The sequence below is a fragment of the Polypterus senegalus genome, chromosome 7, assembly GCF_016835505.1.
Source record: "Polypterus senegalus isolate Bchr_013 chromosome 7, ASM1683550v1, whole genome shotgun sequence".
Classification (NCBI taxonomy): Eukaryota; Metazoa; Chordata; class Cladistia; order Polypteriformes; family Polypteridae; genus Polypterus; species Polypterus senegalus.
Window position 1 is genome coordinate 138,704,335 of NC_053160.1, and position 17,983 is coordinate 138,722,317.

At 36.8% G+C, this 17,983-nt stretch overlaps 1 protein-coding gene across 1 annotated transcript in view; it reads left to right on the top strand.

Moving 5' to 3' along the window:
• The window catches only part of adgrv1 (adhesion G protein-coupled receptor V1), a 669,968-nt gene that overhangs the window by 132,134 nt on the left and 519,851 nt on the right, over positions 1-17,983 (top strand). Inside the window, exons 9-11 of the mRNA XM_039759338.1 lie at positions 1,731-2,060; positions 4,659-4,835; positions 12,226-12,449. Of these exons, the coding sequence (XP_039615272.1) occupies positions 1,731-2,060; positions 4,659-4,835; positions 12,226-12,449 (731 nt within the window). The remainder of the gene's footprint in view (positions 1-1,730; positions 2,061-4,658; positions 4,836-12,225; positions 12,450-17,983) is intronic.

The window sequence follows — 17,983 nt, forward strand, 5'->3', positions numbered from 1 at the left end:
GTCCAATAATTGAAAAGCAGGATAAAGCATTTAGTAGACTGATGAAATGGTGGATTGTTAAGATACAGTGACCAGATTTTTGTGGGGGCAACCTGGGACACCAGGCGGGAGGAAATGCCTATTTTTGTGTTTCCTACATCTTATTCTGTATGAGTTTCTTCCATTTGAAACACTCATATTATTAAACGACAAACATATACCCATTTTCAAAGTAGGGTTCTATACCATTGTATGCTATTTTTCGTGAAATTACAGGCTAGATCTTGCCAAAAACAGTTCGTGAAAATTGACTGAAAGACACGCTTTCCTGAAGAGCAAATAAACTAATTAGTGTACATTATTAGGTCAGTTACACTTGCAGGATAGACGTACTTCATTCACAATATTGCATCCCACGTACCTGTGCTACTGCTAGTGCATGTCCCGACTTCAAAAGAAACAGCAAACCAAATTCCAAAGAGGCAAGTGTAAGGAACAGGCAAGCATCCGCAAATGTTGTTGTGACTTGTGTCAAATATTCATTCACAATTAATATATAAATTAATATTATCAAATTCACAACTATGACGAAATTTACAGAGAGTACAGTCTGCAGAATTGAGTCTATACAGTAAAGTGTGTACAGCAGTACTTACTTAAAGAATAAAGAGCTAAAATTAAAGTTAAAAAAATAAACTTTGTCAGCACTTTCAATTTTGTCTTACAAAATAAATTGGCAAGTTTAACTCTTTTAAGTTTAAACTTTAACTTCAGTGAAAACGGCTCACCTCGAACGCCGTATTGACGAGTGAATGACTAAATCAGGCATAAGCTCTTATATCAGACTCAGAGCAGGAATAATAAGATAATTCCTGTCTCAGAGCGTAGCATAGCCAAAACGTGTCGTATCACAAGGCACGGCCGATACCATCCGTCGATGCATCCGCCTTTTCGCCTTCCGTGCGTTTCCGTACTGCAAACAATGGCCACCAGCAGGCATCAGACTCAGAAGGTCGACTAACCGTCTGACGTCATGATATGTAGAACGTATGATTTGGAATCAGAAAGACTGAATGGTGTCTAAGCCTCTAGGGAAAAGTACGCGTTTTGTCGGAAAACGCCACAGGCCTGGACATTTCCTGAACTTTCGGGGACGCCGGGACGGGTGATACAAAAATAGGGACTGTCCCGGGTAAACCGGGACGTCTGGTCACTGTAGTTAAGAATTGTGTCAAGAATTATTTCAATGCCACTCTTAATCATACCAGAGAATTTAACATTAGAGTGAAAAGTATTAAACTAGGAAAATTTTACCTTTAGGAGGAGAATACACAAATATTACAAGGTAAAATGTTCATATTGGAGACATCACACCAGTTTCCTATAGCTATGAGGTAGCATTACTTATTATAACACAACCATGCTGCCCACAATTAGATATTTTGAAATAGTGCTGTCTTTAAAAGACTTAAAAAATAACAGCGTCTCAAAGGTTAGCATAATTATTTTTTAGCAGACACCTCCACCCAAGGCAGCTTTTGATCCTTGTTTTTTTTGTAACCAGTTTTGAATTATTCATAAAGACTGCATATACAACACTTTTAAAATCAAAAAGAGATTGCTTAAAATTTATGTGTTTTATATGTTGTTCTATAAGTCTTTATTATATACATTTAGACATTTTAACTTTTGGATGACATTGGCCTTAATAACCTGACACTTAACAACATCTTTATTTTTGTTTCATACAGATGGTTTTTTACATCCAAGACAGTGATGATGTATATGGTTTAATCCAGTTTCAATCTGTAGAAGAGCAGAAAATTCAAAGTCATCCTTCTGGGCGATTCGTTTCACTCAGCCTTGTGCGCCAGAAAGGCACCGTGGGAGATGTGCGTCTTCATTTTACAGCCCTGTACATCCCTCCTGGAGATGTGGATCCTGCAAGGGCTAAAGAAGGAGTCCTGAACAGCCCAAAGGCAAACAGTGTGGTCTTTTCTGAAGGTCAGGCCCAGCTCCAAGTGAATCTAGCGATACGTAACGACTCATTTCTGCAAAATGGAGCACACTTTTTTGTTCAGGTGAGAGAACCCACTATCAAAGTGATGTAAAGGAGGTCATATCTGTAAATTCTTGAACAATGGCTGAGCTGTTGATTTTATTTTATTTTTTTTTTAAAGTTTAATAAGCTATAATTAATGATATTAAACTTTCCTATATTAAGTTTAGTATTAAGGGGTATCAAATGACCCTTTTATTATATAATATATATTTATTATAGGAGAAATAAGCAAGAAATTTTAATTTAATGAAGGAAAGAAGGAGAAAAAAGACTACAGACTTTTGCATGACAATGATTATTGTAGCTAAATCGCAGCTATATATATGGTTTATAGATTTTGATTCTTCGATTGCTTATTTAGAGTTTATGTTCTGTTACTTTGGGTTCCTTTATAAGGCATTTCAAATTTTGCTTTTTTGTAGTTTTCCCTTTAAATTATTTTCAGATTAGTTTTAACATAGCTATCTTTTTTGAAGTTTAGTAGCTACTTTTTTGGTTTATATTTTACTGCGGTGGGCTTGCGCCCTGCCCGGGGTTTGTCTCCTGCCTTGCACCCTGTGTTGGCTGGGACTGGCTCCAGCAGACCCCCGTGACCCTGTAGTTAGGATATAGCAGGTTGGATAATGGATGGATGGTTTATATTTTCTTTCCTGAATTTTGATTATTTTTTCTGTGAGAAAATTTTACATTTCATTTTAGAATTTTTATGGTTTTGCTTTTTGAGTTGGTTTAGGTGAGGTGTTGTATTTTTGTGGGGGGGGTCCATAGGAAGCAGTTCTGACATTAGCATAGCACATATGTTGGATCATGCGATTGTGTCATCAACTGAGAGGATATACAAAATCAAAGACATTTGTTGGGGTGCCAATTTAGTGAAGTAATAATTGTAACCAAAATAACAGCTGCACAGTGGAGCATAATAGAACAAAAGTGGTTTCTGCCATGGCCTAAAGCGATAAGGCTCTGAAGAGTGGTCATTTTTCAGGTTGGAGCTCCATCTGGCTGGTTGCTTGTACCCAAATGAAATGCCTCCTTCCTGGAGCGCCCTGCTCTTGTATTGGTTTGACCAGAAGGGGCAGAGTCACCTGCCATCCTTGGGAGTCTTCTCAGAGTTGTAGGTGGAAAAAGAGACAAGATGGCAAGTAACAGCACCCCCTTTGTGTTCTGGGGTGGTAGTACTTAACTTCTAATGAGCCTGAAAGATGACCCTCTGACACGTATGTTTGATAATTGACACAGCACATTTCCTCCAAGAAGGCACAATGCATCCTTAGCCTACACTGATCTAGTAGAACATGCAAATGCAGCGAAAGATTGTGTTTGTCTGTGGCTCAGTGAAGTAAAATTGGGGTTCTTGGGTCACAGGAAGCTTTTTGAAAGGGAGTTTAGCTGTACCTACCCTATGTTACCCACCCATCTTCTATTAGAAGTTGCTGTGTGTTTGTACATTATCCTCTAAAGGCTGATTTGTAGAGCACCTATTTCAACAGATATAACTTTTAATGAAACTGCACATTGAGGCTTTTCAGTATGGCCTCTCACCTAGTAACTTAGCTTTGTTTTGATCTCTGATAAAAACCAATACAAATTTAGAAGATAACAAAGCAAAATTTATTTAAATGATCCTTAATCAAATTCTGACTGATTAAATATGTGGGAAACATGACACACACACACTTGAAAGATAAACATTAATTAATACAGTACATAGGAATCTCTCCTGTTTCGAATTGCATATGGAGCAGTTAACTCTGCGGAAGAATCTAGTGTACCAGGAAAGAGATAATAAAAGAACAGGGTTAAGTGAAGATTCTACACAAACAATTAACTGGTTCAGAATGAAATCCCTGAACATGGGAGTCAGACTCATATATAACATTTATAATTGCCCATCAGCCTATATTCTTGGCTTTGGGATGGTGAAGGAAAACAGTGTGGATGGAAACTGATGCAGAGAGGGTTAAAGTAAAACTTCCTTAAATACATTAGCCAGGCTGAAAGTCAGAGTCATGTTTATAGTGCCAGCATGTTGCACAATTTAAGTGCATTCAATTCAATTTATTGCTATTTCTTGCAGTCTCTGTTAGATAGGCTCAGAGTGCTCTAAATATATAACCAAATGCTGCAGTTAAGTTATATGTATGCCTCTGTATATAGTAGAGCAGTGATTAATGCTGCTGTCTTGTAGATTCAGCATCTTTTGTTCAAATCTTGAACCTAATGCACATGTTTGTAGAGGGTATTCCTCTGTTTTTATTTGACCAAAAATCTGCATAATAGGTTAATATGCAATTCTTCATTATTTGCATTTGAGTGTCAATGTGTGTGTAAATGGACCATGCAATTAATTTGTGCTTGTTTTGGCTCTGCACATGCCAATGCCAGATGCTGCTGGGATATACTTCTGCAATTAGTGATTGCCAATTGCATTAAAAAGAGTTTATAATAATGTTTTATGTTGTATAGATTTTATTTTTATGTTAAATATTTATAGTTTGTTCCACTAAATTCTGAAGCAATAAAGAAAGACTATTCTTTGAATATGCCTTTGGAACAGTTGAGTGCATGGTGTAAATTCTTTCAGGTTATACACTGGCACTGTTTATCTGTGTTTTAGCTGGAAAGTGTGGAGCTGGTGAGCATCACTCCTTTGATACCATCTGTCAGTCCACGACTAGGAGGCATTCTCAACATTTCCTTGATTGTGACACAGAACTTGGCTAATGGGATGATCAGCTTTACCAGCAATCAGACGGTGGTGGTCTATGAGCCAGAAACAACATCTACACTTCTGGTAATGCTGCTTCCAATTTGCATGTTAACATTTTTAATGTGTTGTTGTCAACAGTGCAATTTGCTTTACATCGGTATTCATCTAGCTAGCTATATATACAATACATATATACAGTATATATAGATATAGATATAGATATTGTAATGGTGTGACTTGTGACTCACTGCCTTGCACCTGAGAGAAGATGCTAAGTCCACAGTCTTCAGAAAAAAACAACTTTATTTATTTTCATATTCTGTATACATGCATTTTCAAAGTATTTTGACAGAAGGGCACCAAAAATTGATTAAAATGCTTGTTTTGTGGTGTTTTAATTCCTTATTTAAATGAAAACTCCACCCATTACAATTGTCTTTGAACAGTCAAGTGAACAGATATACAGTACTTATTTCACTAAAAATAATGCCAAGAATCTATGATAAAATATTTTATTTCCAATCTGTCATAAACCTACTTCAGAAATGCAGAGCCCAAGTTCCCTAAAGTCAAAATTTTTATCACCTCATTTTACAGCTTTTGTTCTATGTTTGAACAAGTTTTCTTTGGAGACCATTTTCAAATGCAAACACAGGCATTATAGTTCTTTTAACTATGAAAAATACTTTATTTTAAAAATAAGATTCCTGTAACAAATGTTCACCATGATTGTGAAAAAATAGTTTTGACTTGAAAAATACCAAACGTTTTTCTTTAAAAGTTTTTCACCACATATGAAATATATTTGATCAGAGTAAAAAGAGTTTCATTCTAGAAAGAAGGTAGAAGAAGTGCCTTAAATGTTATAGTACTGTATCAGGTCGAGGAAGAATCAGGAATATCAATCACATCACATCCTTTTTGAATTGCCTTTTCATCACTGCAGTCACTGTTTTCATTTTTTTCTTTTCAATCTCGTTGTCATATTTTTGTAGTAATGGTACCCATTGGTGATCTTGTAATCAATACCACAACATGTGAAATCGTCCATTGATCAGCATGAAAGGTGTCAGCTTGCAGTTGTCTGTATTTAGGCTTTTGGACAGTAAACAAACAGCAACACATAGCAGTGGGTACTGTTAATAAGGGATTGAATCTTATTAATAGTGGTTATGGCAGCAAACTTGTTTTTACTGTAGAGCTCATTTTGGCTTAAAGGTTACTGCGATTCCTTTGGCTTTTTTGGTTTTGGACCTTTGCCTGTTTCTCTCACTGTTCTTTTGTCCATTTAATCTCCTGATCAAGTCAGCACCTTATTTTTGGTCATTGACCAGCCTGATTTTCTACTTAGGCATCATAAACTATGTATAGGTTTTAACCCTAACATATTAAAGAATTGCCAAACCATGACAGTATATCATAAGATGTCATGTCAAGTTAATATGGCTAATGTCAACCAAAACTCGGCAGTGTTTTAGAGCAGAATGTAGTGTTTGGTTTTCCATAGACATAATGAGATCCATGTAGCCTTAACCAAATCCAGTTCTGGTTGGTGAGCAATAGATCATAGCACTTCCTTTAATTCCAGGAGTCATACTGTATAAATACTTATGAGTACATTAGAGGGTCAACTCAAGATGGACGGTTGGGAGACAAAGTTAGAGAGGCAAGATCGCATTGGTTTGGACATTTGCAGAGGAGAGATGCTGGGTATATTGGGAGAAGGATGCTAAGGATAGAGCTGCCAGGGAGGAGGAAAAGAGGAAAGCCTAAGAGAAGATTTATGGATGTGGTGAGAGAGGACATACAGGTGGTGGGTGTAACAGAACAAGATACAGAGGACAGAAAGATGATCTGCTGTGGCAACCCCGAATGGGAGCAGCCAAAAGAAGAAAAAGGTATCTTCATGGGTTAATTTATGCTTCACCCTTTGAGTGATTTGGATTTTAATGTAACACTCATCTTGAGTCTTCATATTAAAACCTTCACTGTGACAGTGTAGGTTAGCTCCATGCTCCCTCTTCCTGTTTTAGGAGCCTCTTGCACTCAACACCGTCGATAACATAACCAAATGAGCTGGAGGATGAAGACAAATCACACATGGAGCAAAGGGAAGGTGTAAAATGTGTAGTGCTTTTATTAAATAATAAAAATCTAAACAATGTCCAAAGTGCAGTTCTCCAAGTTCATAAACAAATAATCTATAAAAAACAAGGTTTAAAAGGTGGAGGTTAAAATTGCAAATAAATACTTCCAATAAAAGTGAAGTTAAAATGGATAGCAGGAATCTATCCATTAAAAATTAGCCTTGGTACAACCCTTCAAAACTGCTGTCTCCTCAGCCTAACTCCAACGGGACCTAGCAACAGGCACAGCCTTCCTTCCAAATGGTCAACAGGTCCAGGTCCCTGCCGCTTCCATGGTTCACTGCAGGGCTGGATCTAGTCCTTTCCGTCCATGGACATAGAAAGGACCTCTATCGCCAGCTCCCACTGCCTTCCTGGACTTAAACGGTGAGCAGCACGACTCCTGGTCACTCTAGTTCTCTGTAAATGCTCATCTAGAGCAATCCAACACTGCAGCCCTGAGTGAGGGCCTCACACACTACTCCTGGGGCTCTTGTCCTCCAGGCTGTCTGCTTCCTCTCACACTCTCTCTTGCTCCTGCCTTCCCTCCAGGTAAACAGGTAATCAGTCCAGTGCTATTATTTATTTACTGTACTATGAATTATTAGGACTTGAATTAATATTTGAAAGGTTCTTTCTCTGAATTTTTTACCCTTGTTTAGGGTTGTTGAGAACCTGATTCTATCTTGGAAGCATTGGGCATAAGTTGGCAACAGTTAGTTGGGCACACTCACAACCTAAATTCTAGCTCATTCAGGGCCAGTTTAGAGACATCAGTCAACCTAAAAAACACATTTTATGAATGTAGGACAGAAAACATGTGTATAAGTTTAAAACTGAAAGCGAACTTCACACAGATATTCACTTCTCTGGGACTCAAAGCTAGTCTCTGTCAATGGTAAGGGAGCATGGATATTATATGCCACTGTGCTACCTTCTCTAATAACTTTCAATGTCAAAAATATGCAGATTTAGAGAAAAAGAATAAGTAGAAAAAAATAATGTATGAGTTTGTAAATATATTTTCTTCACTACCATTTTCACTGTCTCTCTATCTCTGTAAAACAATTTATTACAATTTAATTACCAGCATGTCTCAAATTTATGTCCCAAACAAAATTTGGGAAAGGGCTACATCCTGTAATAGTTTTCAGTATATATGCTAATACATGATTGATAATAAAACATTTTTATTTATTTTTGCCAATACAGACAAAACCATTTCCTACTGAATACGCTTGATTCCTTTGAATAGTGAAGGATAGTAACAAATTGAATGGGGGTCAAACATTTCAAACAATCAGCTCAGAGGGAATGTACAATAAAAACAGTTTGACTTTGTGATGTAGTGGGAAATCAATACAGTCATAAATGAGATGTTAACTTGAAGAAACATTGTAGGACAGAACAAGATAATTTGACATGACACAGCTCAGCAGACACATTGTTTATTTCTTCCCACTTCACACTGAGCATATCACACAAGGCCCAGCTTCTCTTTTGTGCCTCACAAGATCTCCTCAGGAGGCTCCGGATCCTCAGGTGCAGCGAAGTTCATTGAAACAACATAGCCATGACAGATAAATAATAGAAGAAGAAGCCTGAAGCCTTTCATTAGAGGAGTTTTAACAGTCTCATTGGGGCATGTGGGCATGTCAAGGGGCATATCAGTCTTGTGTATTAAATGTGAAGGTGAAGTTTTAATAAAAGTGTAGCTGTAGATGGGAGGGTTAGGGAAATAATGGATAGACTGCAGGCAAAAATATTTTTTGATTGCTTCATTTGTAATTTTTTAAACAAGGAAAGCAAAATCATACTGACAATGCCAAGAACATAATCGAACTGACCAACTCACATTGAACGCTTAAATAAACACAATATTTACACCAACAAACTTGTTCCCTCTAAGCCCATAACATTCACTGTCTTGGAGTGTGAATTTAAAAATAAAAGAAAACATGAATGAGAGGGGATTGAGAACAAAAAAGGAACTTATTGAAAAAATGACAATTATTGATTAAATATCAAATGTTGTGGATGGTTACCCACATTGAAGATGTATTTTTCTGCTTTTTAAAACCTCCAGTGCAGATTACCTTATGTACCAGCTGGTGATAGAGTCTTTTTAGGTACAGCTGTGGAAATTTTCACGTGAATAAGGTAATAATGGTGTGTTGTGAGTTTTGTGACACCAGAAAAATCTCTGCTGGTCCAAGATGGTTGTGATTTGGTAACATCATCATGAAAATTGACATCACGATTGGGGACTCAAAATATTTGTTTCAAAAACCCAGAGTCCATGAATTTCATGTCAGCAATTTCCTTTATTTTAGTCCCTTTGTATATTGCATTATGAAACATTTGAATTTCACTCACTTGTCTGTTTTTTTTTTTCTTTGCTCCCTTGTTTCAGTACAGTGGTGTTTTTTGTGCCTCTTAGCCAGAGTTCTGCTGTAAGCCATTTGTTTAGCTCCTTCTCCCGGGCTAGCTTCAGGGTCTAAGAGTTTTCATGATGTGTGTTATTTTCTTTTTATGTCTTCCTATCACTAACAAAGCCCAGACAACCCAGTGGCAATTTTTGTGCCTTTATAATTTTTTTTTGCCACTTCTGTCAAATACAAGTAAATAAATACATGTAGGCCTTCTGATCCCATGAACATTTGTAACCCTATTTTCTATATAAATCGGAACTGGAACTAAAAATTTTGGTTAATGGAAAAAATCAACAAAAATGCATAATGCCTTTTTATTTATTTTACATATAAATACTTCAGACTTCTTAATAAAATGACAGTGAAGTAATATAATTTGTGTCCTCTAATTCATGTCTTCACAACCACAACCACCAACTTCTGGTGTTACAGTATTTTTTACAATTCCAACAAAACCAAAAAATAATTCACCCTCCCCTACTTTCTAATAACCCACCAGCAGCAACCATACAATGCCCATTTCACCCAGCAAACTTCAGATAATTTTTCAAGGTAAATACAGTGTTCATTGTATGATTTAGCAATGCATTAGTTGTTATTTTTAATGCATAGATTTACATAATTGTCCTTTGTTATTATTGTTTTTATTGTTTCTTTTGTTTTTTTGTTGTGCACAACTTGCCATGTTTTCAACTGCTTTTCCCATAACCATATTTTCTGTAAAGGAACCTGTGTATTCTATAACACAATTTTACATGAAGTTTTGCAGGAATGCATTAGTTGTGTTAAAGGCAAACATACCATACATTAAATCACAAAACACAAACATATGTAGGTAATTTAAAACTAATTTAAACTAAACTGAACCTTGGGTATATACTGTAGAGTATGAAGATCTTAAACAACCTACAGTTTTTGATAATGATAGTACCACATAGATTTGGAAAAGGCATAATAATGACATTTGACAGGCTGTCTTTGCTGAGGGATCTCTCAAAGTACCACCTTAACCTCTCAGTAGCAATGCTCCTAACGATGACACAGCTGAAAGGTGTCCTTGAGATGATGTGAATTGCAAGAAGGGGGCTTCTATTGCTCAACTAAATGGGCAACTTCCATTCTAGCAGCTGACTTATGATGAAGCTTATTGTGCAAACCACTGGTTATATTTAATGACATGTGCACACAAAGCACAAAATGTTTGGAAATCGTGACAAAGTACAAATAGAATTGTACTATGGTTCAGTGTTTTGAGATGACTGCTATATATTCATTCAAGTGAAAAATGCCTCATTTCTAAGTAAAAACATAAGTCACTAGGTGAAAATTAATTAAGATTCATTTGAAAATAAAATGTAGGAGTTTAATGTGCTCGTTCTTATCTGTGCAATTCCGTAAGTCAAGACCACTGAAACTGGCCTGTAGTTGCTATTGGAAAAGTTAAAAATACATTTTCAATATCTTTAGAAATAAATCGGTGGTAAACTTCAATACATACAATATGAATAAACCATGCATAGCTCTTTCATGATGAGTTAGAATGCATTCGAGGAAGCCAGTGAAGTTGAAGTAATTTGATAGGCAGAGTTTTAGAAAATATGGCCATATTGTTATGGATAAAGTGTGTACTTCAACTGTAACAATATGGCACTATTTTCTAAAAAACACAGTGTCAAATTCAGCTAGACATATTTTGGCTACTTGAATTTCCTTGTAAGATGTTGGAAAGATTGATATATAGGCTTAAGAGAGGTTAGAGTCACATGAGGCCATGTGCAAAGATATCCACTAAGGTGCAGATACTGCTGACACAAGGTCACTTTCAGCATCTGGCTATACATTTTAACTTTCACCTTTTCAGGTTTGGGTTTGGTGATTTCAAAGGTGAAACGAAGTATGCTTCTAACTGAACACCCTTTATTAATTCAGTTGATGAACTTGTAATCTAAATATCATTTAATATTTTTTTCTTTAGCTCCTACAATTCCCCTTACTATCAGATTACTTCTTAAAGAATGGTAACGGGAAATAGTGGATCAGAAAGTGAAAGAGACTTTCAGTAATTCTTTTTGCCCTTTAACTAGTCCTGTCCTTGAGCCAGACACCAACTCAGTATTTCAATCATAGCCCTGGGCTAGTAGACCTTGCAGGCTCACAGCTTGTAATGAATACGCATGTAGAGGGCTCTTTTCCTTAGTTTTTACTGATTCTGACTCAGTAGAACAGGCTTACTGGGTCTTATCTGGTCTCTGGAAGGTTAGAAGAAAAACATTTCTTCTGACTACTAAAGGTTTTCCTAAATAACTGTACATGCTTTATCATGATAAATATACTGGCTTAATATAATCTGTGAAATGTGAAAACAATAACACCAGACAGTTGTTTGAAAGTTCATCCTTATGTCGCCACCTACGGTTTTATCCTGATTTTACCACGTTTTATGCTCAGGACTGGAAAGTTTAGTGGCATGTCATTTCATCCCTCTGGTAGGCAGAAACCAGATGCTTGAGGTGTCCACAGGAAAGGTGATAATATATTAAAAATTCTTAGAGATGAAGAGTATAGTAAGTTTACATGTTTTGTTTGATATGTAGTATTAAAGATTATAGACAGTGTCTTTACAATATTAATGCAAAAAAACTTAGCAAAGAATTAGAATGTAATAGAAATAAATTCTTGGTAACCGTTGTTCCTTACAAATTACAGAAGTATTTATTTGCTTAATAGCTACTTGTTCATGCACTAAATTTGCTAAATGTCAAAATGAGATATTTATCACAACATTACCTGATCATTCTGTGACAAATAAAAAAAAAATTCCCGTAAGAAAAATGTTGTGAAGAGAAATGTTTTGTAACTGGCAGTGGATGCTATTCAACCATTCTATTCAGCTTATCACCTGTTCTTTCATTGTAGGTGCCACTCCAATTGCAACGAGATGGCACTGATGGAAAGGCCGAAGTTTTTTGGAGAATTAATGCAGTTGGCCCCAATCAGAGAGATGTGACCAGTGATGACCTTTCTCCTTTCAGTGGTTCAGTTACATTTCTCTCTGGTCAGAATGAATCCTCCATTAACATTACAATTAAAGCTGATGATATTCCAGAACTTAATGAGACCCTAGATATATTCTTAGAAAGGTAAGCAATTTCAATAAATCAACACCATGTTAATGCTAAGGTACAAAGCCATTTGACAGCACTTTCAGCTATTTTTTAATGTATTTACACTGCATTTCTTATTAGACATACCTGAAATTGTAGTATGTCAGTTAATCTGTTTAATTCATGGTTGAATGTACTTTACAATAGTAGATTTAAGTTTGAGTGAGTATAGAAAGCAATAAAGCTCTGTTGGTTCAGCATACATATTCAAAACATAATTATATAAATTCATCTTACTAGAAGAATGTTTGGTAGCTCTGTCATATGCAATTTTGCAATAGAGGATAGTCTTTTCTTTCTGGAAAACCACAGCATTTATTTTTTTTTTCTTTTGGTACATCCTGCACTGTTCTATTCTCATCTCTTTATCTTCACACCCAGAATAAAGCTCCTGCACCTACACCACATTTTTGAACCATAAATATGTGTTTTTGCTGTCAAACCTTATATTATGATGACTCCTTCATTACACCTTTTCTGCTTTTAACAGTCTTTTTACTACAATACATACTACATGCAGTGAGGTGCTACTTTCAAGGTTAGCATCTGTTGATTCTTGGTGTCTTCCTCATAACTTTTGTTACAGTCCTCAAACTGCCTTTGTCCATCTTGGATCTCACTAAATACAACATAGCATTTCCTCTGCCTTTCATGGCATACACTTAAGTTGTCCATTTAGTAAACTGAAAAGCCCTTACATGCAAGTGCTAGGCAGAGGAGTATAGATAGGGATGGCTGGTGTGACAGATTATGGGTTTTTCTCGCACCCTTGTACCCTCGGACCACACGTCAGACACCAGATAAAATTCCAATCATAGGATTTATTATAATAATAAAGTGCACAAAGCACGCTCCTCTCCACAATTCTCAATAAACAATCAAATACCAATAACAAATAACCAATCCTCCAGCTCCCAGACGCGTTGCCACCCTTCCACCCAGCTCAGCTCATTGTCTGGGAGCTCCCACAGTCCTTTTATACTCTCTGACCCGGAGGTGTTCCTGCCCAACAGTCCACAAGTCCTTATTCCTTCTGGGTCAGGGTAAACAATGCTTTTCCTCACCCCGGAAGCCCGTCGCTCTTCCTATGACGAACTTCCAGGTCATAGGGCACGAAGAACTCTTCGGTCCTCCCTGCAGCTCCCTCTCGTGGCCCCCATGGCATCCAGCAGGGCGGTGCATAAAAACTCCATTGTCCATGATGCCCTGCTGGTCTTCTGGGGACCTCCATGCTGCAAGGAGGGCTCCACCTGGCGGCTTGGGGGTATTGGCCGGGATAAACAGCCGGCCATCCTCCACACTGGTGATTTTTTTTCCTTAGATGGGAACAATAAAATGGTGGGGGAATAAAGATTAGAAGGGTATTTAATACATTTAATTATGAGATTTTTCAGGCTCTGTACCTGAAGCATATAAACAGGTTTCTTCCCAGACATTAAACTATTTTTTTTTGCTGATAATAGAATATGTAATTTAATTAGACATCTACCTCTGGTCTCTTAATCTACTACTAGTGTGGGTATTACTTCTTTATTAAAGTTCTGAAAGCTGGTTATTGCATTTGCAGGTTTTAAGGTGTAGGAGTCAGTTTTCACACTTTCCCATTTCAGTGTGCCTTTGTTTTTAATGAAAATTTACTTCATTTTTCTTATGAATGTAAAGGTTGCAGCCATTGCTTCAAATAACTTGTTGCCATTTGCAACTGTGTGCGTTTATTTATGATTTATTATAAATCATTAACATTCCCTGAAAAAACTGATCCACTAAACATTTCGTAAAATATACAATAGGAACAAGTTACCTTATTAAATAATGTTTGTGTACAGGCTGCAGTGGCTGTGGGTTTTTACTGCTACTTCTCTCACTAAGAATTTATTCACGTCCTGAACTTTGCCTCTCTCAGTATAGTTGCACAGGGAACCTGATCCTATCCCAACTCCTTCTAACACAAAACAGGAGCAAACCCTAATGAGGTGTCAACCCATCCCAGAACCCACAGTTGCACTGGACCAGTTTAGAGTCTCCAGTTAACTGTAGGTATATATGGGCAGTGACTGAAGTAACTGAGAGACATTTCCGACAAACATGTAGATAGCATGCGAACTCCACACAGACATTGATTTTCCTGAGATTTTGATTCAGAATTCTGGTTATATGAGACAGTAATGCAAGGTGCAAAAGTATGGGCGTCATTGGATTGGGTCGGGGAACACCTAATTAACTCCAAGCCCATGAATGCATAAAAATCAATATGTTACACTGTTGTAATTCACTCAGTTTTCATTACTCAGTTTGTGAGAAAATATCACAGGACACAGCTTTTTGCAGGCTGGATGATGCCCAGTGCTTGAGTGGCACCAGCCCAATGGTAAGATTTGTAGCGTATCCTTTAAATCAGGAAGATTTGAAGAAAAGAACAGAGACTTTCATCAGAATCTGAAAATCACAACCCCATGCAGGCATTAGTGCTGCTAAATGGAGCATCATCATTTCTGTGATTATGAAGAGTGTAATGGCAATTGCTAATACCATGATACCATCAGTTTTCAGGTTGGGTACTGCATGAGGCTAGCAGTGTCTTTCTCCTGTTGCTTATATTTTTGCTTTGAACAAAATTTCTTATGCCTCATAAAATGGGAAAGTAAAGTCCTCAGTCTCATTAGGTTCTTAGAATATGGTTTTGCTGTTTGTTGTGGTTCATTAAATAATTTGGCTATTATGTTTAACCTGAGAGGAGTGTGGTAGTTCTCTGGGACAAACAGGAGCCCTTCATTCATGCACACTTTAAAGGGTGTTAGTGTTCGAAGGAAAAGAATCACGGCGAGCTGCATACAGTATGTCTAATGCAAGCATGTCATAAAAGTGTCAGTTCTGTGTGATGCTTGTCAGAAGTGCAAGGTGGTGTATTTTTTGCTTGCAGATTGAGTATCTTGTGTACGATGTGATTTGTCCACTTAAAATATGCATATCCAAACTGATAGTATTCTCCATAACTAATTTATTGTATGTACTCCATTGTACTAGAGTAAGCATTCAGTGTTCAGTCAACTCTGGAGAGCTAATGGTACCAACACTGATAACAAGGGTTTTTTTTCACATTGTAGCAGTGTTAAACTTCACATTACTAAGCTACCTTGAAAAACTCAACAAAACTAAACTAACTCTGCTTCCACAACAATAGAAGAACATATAAGGTGTAGACCTACCTAATAAGTGACATTATAAAATAAAAGCAACAAAGGGCAATCGATGCTTACTTTCATGCAGATAACTAGCAATTTTATATTATTGTATCCTACTTTTGGTTTATAAGCAAAGTCCAGTTCACCTTAATCAATCATCTATTATTTTTCACCCTTTTTTCTGACTACATATCTAAATAGAATGTTTTTTTAACTTATTAGAAATATATAATGTTTGTTTTTGGGTGTACAACATTATGTGTTACAGTTGTATTTACAAAGTGGTAATTTGACAATACTACTAGTAGTAGTAAATTTTACTTCAATGCTATTAATTAAAATGTATGCTGACACCTGAGTTTTGTTGAAAAAAGCAATATTGTATCTTGAAGTGGAAGGTTAAACAAATGTCACTTGAAGGTTCTTAAGTGGCTAAATAAGTTTTTTGACTAGGCTTTTACGACATACTAGGTCATCTGGTTGCTCCTGCCAACAGGATTAAAACTGAAGGTCTTGTTTACATTTTTTAATGAGATTAAGGTCTGACAGACAGTGATCAATTGAGAAAGTAAGTAGTTAAAACAAAGATAACCCCATCTTGTTATTGGCTCACCTTTTTTATTTATAAAATGTGCTCAGGATAAATCATAAGCATACATTGTCCTCAATAGTCTCTCACTCTTTGTCTCCAGGGTGCAGACAAATTGGTCTATAGTGTACTTCAAGTAAGTAATGTCAAAACTTCCCTTTGTGTGCAGTGAATCTGATTTTTCTTTTTGAAGTGACTACTCGGGAAGAGAAAATAAACCTTTTATTAACTATTTATGTCTAATATATAACACATTTTTATCTTGCTTGATTTATTTGTTCTGACTCAATTTTGCCCCTTTGGTGTATTGTTTAGCAGATGTATACAACTTTTCTCATTTTAATACTTCGGATTTGTTTCAAAGGTAACCTGAGATTTCAAAGTCAACCGTTAAAGAGTGAGGTCTGGTAGCAGTAGTCTGTGTAGTTGCTTTGTGTCCAGTGAAACTGCCATTCCAAATGTCTTTTACTATTATAGTGAAAAAATATCTATAGCTTCATTAATGTTTGACAATATCATTCCTCTTCTGTAGAATTACACAATTCCTAATCAAATGTTTAACTGCATTACATAATATTGAGCTGTTCCACCCATCTGTTCACATTATTAATCTCATTGAAGTCAAAATTACAGAGAATTGAAGCATATTCTAACACCAATGGACTTAAAGCACGTAAGCCTGTAATTTCCAATATTGTTTGTAACAACACTATACTATTTTTAAAAACTTTTCTGCACCGATTGACACACAATATGGTCTCAACAAACACTAGAATGACTAAAAATGAAGAAAAATTTAAAAAGAAAGAAAAGAAAATATCTGACTTGGTTGTCAAAGTCCCAGTGAGGCATTATGCAGGCGTATTGCTAATGGTATGAAGGAGCCCCAGTAGTATAAAAATATATATATATTGTGGCAAGTGGCAGGGGGTGGTACTCAGCCGGCATTCCCGGAAGGATCGGAGGAGGGATTACGCCTCCTCCAGACTACGAGGGGGCAACCATCCTAGTGGCTTTGGGGACCACGGGACCAGAACTTAGAAGCTTAACCCTATAGGGGCCTGTGGTCACCTCCAGGGGACACCCCAATGCCTGAGGAGCCCTGGCCCTCAGCACGTCCTCCACACCCAGAAATGCTGGGGGAAGAAGACCAGGGACACCCAGAGTGCTTCTAGGTGCGCAGCCAGTACTTCCGCCACACTTGGGAATGCCGGCGGAAGCTAATCGGGAGGCACCTGGAGCACATCCGGGTATGTATAAAAAGGGTTGCCTCCCTACATTTGATGGCTGGAGTCAGGAGGAAGCAAGACGGAGCTCGGGAGGAGAGGAGTGGAGGTGGACACATGTGTGTCTTTAATGATGGGTAAAGAAATCCACTCAGACATTGGACAACTATAAGACAGTTTTTGCCATTTTAATGACTGCAACAATTTTATATATGAAGCAAAATAATATGGAAATAATTTTATTCTGCTTATCCTATCTGCATCCCCCATCCCCCAGAAATTGTTACTGGTCTTCTACTTTGAGAATGTTAAATGTTTTACATATTACTGCTTCATAAAAATTGTCATAAATCTTTTTATATTTGTGACATTTAAATTAACCAGAGCTTAATATTTAGTTGCATAGATTTTCTTTATAAAGGGCTTTGTAATTAAGAAAAGTGTCATACATTTGCTTTTCCATTCACAAGTTATGACCGCTTAATGTGACAAATAATGCTAGGTACATTGCAA